Source organism: Suncus etruscus, chromosome 15 (assembly GCF_024139225.1).
Source record: "Suncus etruscus isolate mSunEtr1 chromosome 15, mSunEtr1.pri.cur, whole genome shotgun sequence".
In the NCBI taxonomy this organism is placed as follows: domain Eukaryota; kingdom Metazoa; phylum Chordata; class Mammalia; order Eulipotyphla; family Soricidae; genus Suncus; species Suncus etruscus.
Window position 1 is genome coordinate 32,575,216 of NC_064862.1, and position 7,925 is coordinate 32,583,140.

The 7,925-nt window shown below is 52.2% G+C and overlaps 1 protein-coding gene across 2 annotated transcripts; it reads right to left on the minus strand.

Annotated features, from left to right (window-relative positions):
* Positions 1-578: 578 nt before the first annotated feature.
* On the minus strand, positions 579-7,528 carry MTFP1 (mitochondrial fission process 1). 2 transcript variants are annotated; one of them, XR_007503153.1, is made up of 5 exons: positions 7,172-7,528; positions 5,980-6,107; positions 5,481-5,713; positions 3,676-3,920; positions 579-637 (listed from the first exon to the last, which is right to left on the minus strand). XR_007503153.1 is itself a non-coding variant. In XM_049788885.1 (4 exons), exons 1-4 carry the CDS (start codon positions 7,236-7,238, stop codon positions 3,848-3,850), a joined length of 501 nt encoding a protein of 166 aa, XP_049644842.1. In that variant the 5' UTR covers positions 7,239-7,528; the 3' UTR covers positions 3,361-3,847. The 2 variants fall into 2 exon arrangements, 1 of the variants encoding a protein (XP_049644842.1); XM_049788885.1 differs by lacking the exon at positions 579-637 and having other exon boundaries at positions 3,361-3,920.
* Positions 7,529-7,925: the final 397 nt, after the last annotated feature.

The following is a 7,925-nucleotide window of genomic DNA, read 5'->3' on the forward strand; positions in this document are numbered from 1 at the left end:
CCATATGGTCCCCCAAGCCAGGAGCAACTTCTGAGCACATGGCCAGGAGTAACCTCTGAGCATTACCGGGTGTGGCCCAAAAAAAAAAAAAAAAAAAAAAAAAAAAAAAGAAAGGAGCTCGGGGGCCGGGCGGTGGCGCTAGAGGTAAGGTGCCTGCCTTGCCTGCGCTAGCCTTGGACGGACCTCGGTTCGATCCCCCGGCGTCCCATATGGTCCCCCAAGCCAGGAGCAACTTCTGAGCGCATAGCCAGGAGTAACCCTTGAGCATTACCGGGTGTGGCCCAAAAAACAAAAAAAAAAAAAAAAAAAAAAAAAAAACCAAAAAAAAAAGAAAGGAGCTCAGAGGCCAGAGAGAGCACAGGTAGGATGCTTACCCAGGTTTGATCCTTGGCATTCCCTGTGGTGCCCTGAGCCCCACCAGGTAAGGTTCCCAAGTAGAGGCAGGAATAAGCCCTGAGCACCACCTGTAAGTATATAGAGGGGGCCCGAACAGAGCACCCAGCTTTGCCTCTGAGTCTTAATCTAGACACTTACCTCATAAATGTTGCTTTTGCTTTTGTCATAAATTCATCTACTTAATCTTCTGTGAACTTCAGCTTCCTTATCTGGAAAATGAGGGTGACTGTCCTTCCGTTTTCTGGGGCTGTTGAGGCTGCAAGGAATGAGCACCCTGATGCTGAGCACGCGTGTCCCCCGCCTCCCAGTGCTGTTTAAATCCAGTCCTAGGTTTCTTTAAGGAAGGCACTATGGCCCAAAGTAAGTGAATGCACCAATTTTAGTCTTTTTTCCAGTCCAGTACCCCAGCTCTCTCGGGTACCTCCATTCTCCTGGTAGACTTGTTCCTGAGTCTCTCCAGCCAGATAAAAGCACAAACTTAGTTTTTTTTGTTTTTTGTTTGTTTGTTTGTTTGTTTGTTTTTGGGCCACACCCGGCAGTGCTCAGGGGTTACTCCTGGCTGTCTGCTCAGAAGTAGCTCCTGGCAGGCACGGGGAACCATATGGGACACCGGGATTCGAACCAACCACCTTTTGGTCCTGGATCGGCTGCTTGCAAGGCAAACGCCGCTGTGCATTCTCTCCGGGCCCAAACTTAGTTATTTTTAAGAGAATTTCTTTTTAGGGACTGGCACCACAGTATAGCAGGGAGAGCACTTGGCTTGCACACGGCCAACCAGGATTCAATTATTGGCATCCCATATGGTCCCCCAAACTCTCCACCTAGAAGAGATCCCTGAGCAAAGAGCCAGGAGTAACCCCTGGACACAGCTGAGTATGGCCCCAAAACCAAAACAAAAAATTTAATGGTGGTAAGGGGTCAATTTGACTGCACCCTGCAGTGCTCAGGGGTTACTCCTGGGTCTCTGCTCAGAATTGAGTTCTGGCAGTGCTCAGGGCACCATATATGCTGCTGGGGATTCAAACCAGGGTTGTCAGCATGCAAACCAAGTATCTTTACCCTTGTACTATCTTTTCAGCCTATGAAACTAAAAATAATTGTTTTTGGTTTTTGGGCCACACCCGGCGGTGCTCAGAAATCGCTCCTGGCAGTCTATGGGAACCATATGGGATACCAGGGCTCAAACCCGGGTTCATCCTGGGTTGGCACGTGCAAGGCAAACATCCTACCACTTGTGCTACCACTCCAGCCTCATGAAGCCACAAATTTTAAGTGGAGGAGTGACAGCCCCATAAGAAGGAATAAGAGGATCTAAGGGGGACACATAGCTGCCCAGACACAGAGGGCAGACATCAGATTTGGATTCCTCCTCCCTCCTCACTGCCATATGAAGCTTTGTCCAATGACATTCCTGCAGAGGCTGATCCCTACATGGTCACATCCCCAGGCTGGGATGTGAAAGCAGCTTCTAGTACAGAGCTCACCCTCACCCCTGTTCCAACTACTACACCTCCAGATGGTGCAGAATAAGGTGAGTGCCTGATAGGGGTCTCTTCTCACCCCCCAAGACAGGTTTCCCACAGATTTTTTGGGGAGCCACACCCAGCAGTGCTCTGGGGTTACTCCTGGCTCTGCATTCAGGAATTATACCTCATAGGCTCAGGGACCATGTGGAATGCCAGAGATCAAACCTGGGTCCACCACATGCAAGGTAAATGCCCTCCCCTCCCACTGTACTATCTCTCCAATCCCAGTTTCCATAGCTCCCCACCAGTCTGGTCTGAAAATGCCAGCAAGCTCCTTGCTGGAGCACTGGTACATGTTGGGCATTTGCTAGTGTGCACCTGCTTATTTCTTTGCAAGGCAGGGCCACAACAGAAAGGAGCACAGTGGGGTGAAGCAGATGGTCACAGCAGAAGGGGCCCTGTGGCTGCTTCTGAACCCTGATGGGGTTGGTAGAGGCGAGTGTGGGGTAGGGTTGTCAGGGCAGAGGTGGGTGAGGACATAGGGCTGAGACACAGATTGTGCCTGAGAGCACAGACTCCAACTCCAGCCAAGGCAGCTCCCCAATCTTTGTGGGGAGATGTGCATGAATTGGTGGCATAACTTAGATGAGATGCCACAGACAGCGATTGTGGGGTAGTCCTGGAGAGATGAGAGGGTCAGCTCCTTGGGATGGGGGACACAGAGAGGTCTAGGGAGCTTAGAGTACCTAAGGGAGCTTAGAGTACCTAAGGGAGCTGTAAACTAAGAGGATCATGTGAGGCTTAGGAAAGGAAACCCACCAGTGTGAGATGAGGTGTAGAGAAGAACCCACCTTCCCCCTCATGTACCCCCCTCAACTCCAGGACTGGCCATCAACTCACCCAGCATTTGCAGAGGAACCATACCTCAAATGCCCCCTCTTAGGGTGATAGTACAGTAGATAAGGCATTTGCCTTGCATACAGCCAACCCAGGTTCAATCTCCAGCACCCTATCTGGTCCCGTAAGTCCTCTAGGTATAATACCTAAGCACAAAGCCAGGAGTAATCTTTGAGCACCATTGGGTGTGCCCCCCCCAAAAAGCCAAATGTCTCCTCCTGCCTCAGCAACCTGACTTCTCCCATGACCCCCTAAAGCCCCACCTACTCAGAAACAAGCAGTCTCATTGGCTACATCAGAGTTGTGAGGGGCAGGACCAGAGAGAAAGGCCAGGCCTCTTTCTCCCTGTGCTCCACCCCTCGACTCCAGGGTCACTCCAAGGCTATCTCTATTTCCAACACTGTCAGGCTGGGGAATCTGCAGAGATATGGATGCTGAGGTTTGCAGAAGGACAATGCCTATGCCAGGAGCTGATAGCACCACGAGGGCCCCAGGCATCTGCAGGAGAGTGCTGGGCAGGAGAAGGGAGCTTCCACCTGCAAACCCCCACTCTGCTCTCCCCCTCAGTCCCACTATACCCACAGAAAAAGTAAAGGAGACCCAACTTCTTGAGGATTTATTGGGAAGAGGGTGACCAGTGGCTGCCCCGGGCTGTCAGGTGTTACAGCCAGTTCCCAGCCTGAGGGCTGGGCACAGAATCAGTTCTCATGGGCCAGTTCCTTAACTCCTGTATTTCTCCAAGTGCCTGCAGCTCTTTCAGCAAGCCCAACACTCCAAGTAGCTTTGCCTTCCCTGAACCCCCATCTCCTTATCAAACACAGGAAGCTGAACACAGGAAGCTGTTACTCTCCCACCCATTATCCCCTCCCACTCAGTATCATGGAGTCCATGGAAGCAGATGGGGCTCAGGTCCCACCTCACCCCTGATGTGCTGCATTTGCTGCCACCACAAAGCCTTTCTTTGTCTCTCAGTGTCCGACCAGCAAGAACCACTCGGGGGCCAGGGCCACAAACTGCATCCGCCGGAGGGAGGAAGATGATAAAACAGAGAAGAGGTGAGTCAACCCACAGATGAGGAACTAGAGGGGTCAGGAAGAGCTGGGCTTGTCTGTTGCGGGGTAGAGTTTGCGCAGGCTGGAGTCCAGGAGGAAGTCCACGGACCTGTAGGATGGTGAAGGGGATAAGTAACCAAGGCATGGGCTAGGGGGCAAAAAGTAAAAGCAAGCGAAAGGAACCTAAACAGAAGCAGCGATCAGGCTCTGCTTTATTCATTGGGAAATTGAGTCTCTCTCTCTCTCTCTCTCTCTCTCTCTCTCTCTCTCTCTCTCTCTCTCTCTCTCTCTCTCTCTTCTCTCTCTCTCTCTTCTCTCTCTCTCTTCTCTCTCTTCTCTCTCTCTCTCTCTCTCTCTCTCTCTCTCTCTCTCTCTCTCTCTCTCTCTCTCTCTCTCTCTCTCTCTCTCTCTCTCTCTCTCTCTCAAGGTCTGGCCAATTAAAAAAGGAAAACACTCGGGCCTGGAGAGATAGCACAGCGGTGTTTGCCTTGCAAGCAGCCGATGCAGGACCAAAGGTGGTTGGTTTGAATCCCGGTGTCCCATATGGTCCCCCATGCCTGCCAGGAGCTATTTCTAAGCACACAGCCAGGAGTAACCCCTGAGCATCGCAGGGTTTGGCCCAAAAACAAAAAAAAAAAGGAAAACACTCAAGGGGGGAAGACACCCTGTCCAGATGGGTCAATGAGAGCCTGCCTTGGGACTTTTTGTGTGGAAGGGGGTTTGAACCACAACCCAACAGTGCTCAGAGCTTGCCCCACATCTGTGCTCAGGGACCACTCCTGTCAGATTTGGGGTACCAGATGGGGTACCGAGGATCAAATCTGGATCAGCTGGGTACAAGGTAAGAGTCTTACTTGTTATACTATCTCTCTGGGCTTTTCTTTTAAATTTTTTGTTTTGTTTTTTGATATCTCTCCAGTTCCCCCTTTAGAATTTTTGCTTTTGCTATTAAGAAAGGGGCCAGAGAGATAGCATGGAGGTAGCGCATTTGCCTTGCATGCAGAAGGACGGTGGTCGAATCCCAGCATCCCACATGGTCCCCCAAGCCTGCCAGGTGCAAATCCTGAGCATAGAGCCAGGAGTAACCCCTGAGCGCTGCCGGGTGTGACCCAAAAACCAAAAAAGAAAAGAAGAAGTTTTTATGGGCCTTGTTAAACTGATCAGATGGAAAATGGGAGCTACCAAGACCATCTCTGTTCCCAGGAGAGGAAAGTGAGTAGAGACAACAAGATGGAAGCTGGGAAGAAGGGCAATATATCTAATGATATCATGTGGGTGCCCAGATCTAGCCAAACCTGAAAACACAAGCTGACCTTTTGCAGATTAACAAAACAATTTATTTCTATTTTATATAACCCGGTTTCACTTGGGGTTCTGCCACCAAAACTGCTTCAAAACCATCTTCCCTCCGTACACATGCCCCCACCTGCCTCTGGTTGTTTTTTAACATTGACTCTTAGGGAAATTTATCTATCTCCTGTCCCATACCCGTTGGGCACTTCCCTATCTTCACAGCCAAAGTACCTGCCAGATTCTATGATGTGGCCTAGACTGTCTCCCCTACTCCAGAAGTCCTGGCCAGCCTTGCCTCAGCCATCATTGTTCAGTACAAAGCAAAGCACGTACCCCTCTCCCTGGATGGTACCTGATCCCTAGGAAAGGCACTCACCTGTCAATGGGGTGGATGATGATGGGGATGGTCAGTAACCCTAGTGTCGTGGTGGTCCACTTACGGACTGGCAGGGGCCAGCGGGTGGCAATGCCCAGGAGGTAGAGAGAGGCAGCACATACACGGTTGATCGTGAATCCGGGAAGGGCCACAGAGGCCAGAGCCTGCCACACCAGTGTGTCCACAACAGCCACAGTCACCCTGGTACTACGGCCTGCTTCAGCGCTTGGTACCTGTGAGGCACAGGAGACATTTCATCCAATGGGGCAGGAAGCTGGACCAAGGAGAAAGAAATGACCAGTGGGGGCTGGGGACAGCCCATGCTAGTGTTGGGGTCTGTGGGGTAAACTCAGTCTGGGACAATGTCACTTGCAGGGCTGGGAGCAAGGGCATGATTCACACAACCACATCTAGATAAGACTGTAGGGCTTTTGACTATTTCCTGTGGATAAACTGAGACTAGACCACAGAGGGGGACTCAGGGCAGGCAAACACTCACCTCTCCCGCCTTCTTGCCCTTGTCAATGGCATCGGCCAGCACATAGGAACTGGACACCCCATAACTCAGCCATACCACAGCTGCAGGCACTAGGGAGCGGAAAGCCTCCCCCACTTCATTGGCATAACCTGGTGGAGGAAGGGACCACTTCAGCTCAGGGTACTGGTTGTGTCTGCCTGCAGCTAATCTCTGGCTGGAGCCTGCTGACATGAGGCTGAGCTCCCTGAGATAAGTGACTCTACCTCTCTAGCACTCCATTTGCCAGCCTATTCAATGGCACCCACTGAGGGACAGCTGAATGGCAATGTTATCATTATTATTTACTTATTTTGGGGGGAGTTTTGGGGCCACTCAGGGCTTATTTCTGATCTGTGCTCAGGAATCACTCCATATGAATTCGGCGGATATTATGGAATGCCACGAATCGAACCCAAGTGCAAGGCAAGGACCTTACCAGCTGTACTATTATTCCAACCCACTGTTATCATTATTTACTTGCTGTCCCAGCCAGGGTTCTAGATGCATCTGTGCTAAGGGAAAAATAAGCAGGGAAAAAACAAACAAACAAACAGAGCGAGGGCAGCCCCATTAAGCAGGCACTAAGCAAGTTCTAGATCTTTCTGCATTTCATTTCTTGCTATTCCTACTCTTACCCCCAACAACCTTTATTTTTTATGGTTTTTGGGCCACACCTCGTGGTGCTCGGGGAGCAAAATGTGGTACCAGTCGGGATCTACCCGGGCATCCTGCCTGCAAAGCATGGCTCCAGCCCGCTGAGCTATTTCTGTGCACCCCACTACCCCCAAACCTTCTTGAGGGAGCTAAAACTGAGGCTCAAATCAGGGTAGGGCAGTGGGGACCCTGGAGTCTGCAGAGCCCCCAGTCTGCATGCAGAGCCCCTAGTTTGCAGACCCTGCCCAGAGAGGGGTGCCTCCTGCCCAGTTCCTCCCAGGTAGGTCCACGCTTTTCCCTGGGGGGTTCACAGGGCCGTGACCTGGAGTGCCCAGCCTGACCTGGACGAGCCCTACGACCTTGGGCCAGACTCCAGCCGTCTTTGAGCCAACTCACCCTCCAGCAAAATGACAGCCAACCGAGCTCCCCTTCTCCCAGCCTCCCCTACCGGAGTGGCGCGACCCCGGCGACCCCGACCGTGCCCAAGGGGGGTTCGCCAGGTCCTTCGCCACGCGCTCACCCAGGTATCGCACCCACGTGTCGCGGAAAAGGTCGCGATCGGGCCCGCGCGAGGGTGGCTCGGACATGGTCCCCACCGACCCTGCAGCCCGCTCTGCTCCGCGGCCGCCTCGGCTGGCTTCCACGCGCGTCCTTCCCGCCCCGGTGCACCCACCGCAGCTGGCTGGGCTGCAGGACCGGACTGAAGGACACAGGTCGTTCTGTCCCCACCGGCAGGGAGCGTCTGCAAATTCCCCCGAGAGCCGAAGCCCCTCTGGCTGGAGAGATTACTGAGGGTTTTTTTTTTCTTCTGCTTCACGTTTCCCTGGGGCGGAGCAATTGGCGCTATCGGGGCTCCCAGGGCTGGCTGTGGTTTTGCTGCCAAAGCAGCTGGGTGCCAACGGGTTCGTGACACTTCCCAGCTACGACCCCGCGGGTCATAGGCTGGACTTCTCTGAACAGCCCTTTATATTTTTTCATTTTTTTCTATGTCAACACTCAGTCCATTGCATAATGGTGAGGATCCGTTATGAGAGCCATCATGGTTTTTATCCGTTTGTATATGTGTGCTCTTGAAAGAGATTGGATTGGCTCCTCCTCCTCTTCCATCTCCTCCTCTTCCTCCTCCTTTTACTTCATTTTTTGTTTTGTTTTGGGGTCACACCCGGTGGTGCTCGTGGGTCACTCCTGGCTCTGTACTCAGAAATTCCTCTGGCAGGCTCAGAGAACCATATGGGATATCGAGGATCAAGTCTGAGTCTGTCCCATGTCAGCTG

Coding starts and splice junctions, on each gene's coding strand:
- MTFP1 (XM_049788885.1), bottom strand. CDS start 7,238: ATGTCCGAGCCACCCTCGCGCGGGCCCGATCGCGACCTTTTCCGCGAC. Junction 5,714..5,979: donor AGGGCAAGAAGGCGGGAGAG/GTGAGTGTTTGC, acceptor TGTGCCTCACAG/GTACCAAGCGCTGAAGCAGG. Junction 3,921..5,480: donor ATCATCCACCCCATTGACAG/GTGAGTGCCTTT, acceptor ACCATCCTACAG/GTCCGTGGACTTCCTCCTGG.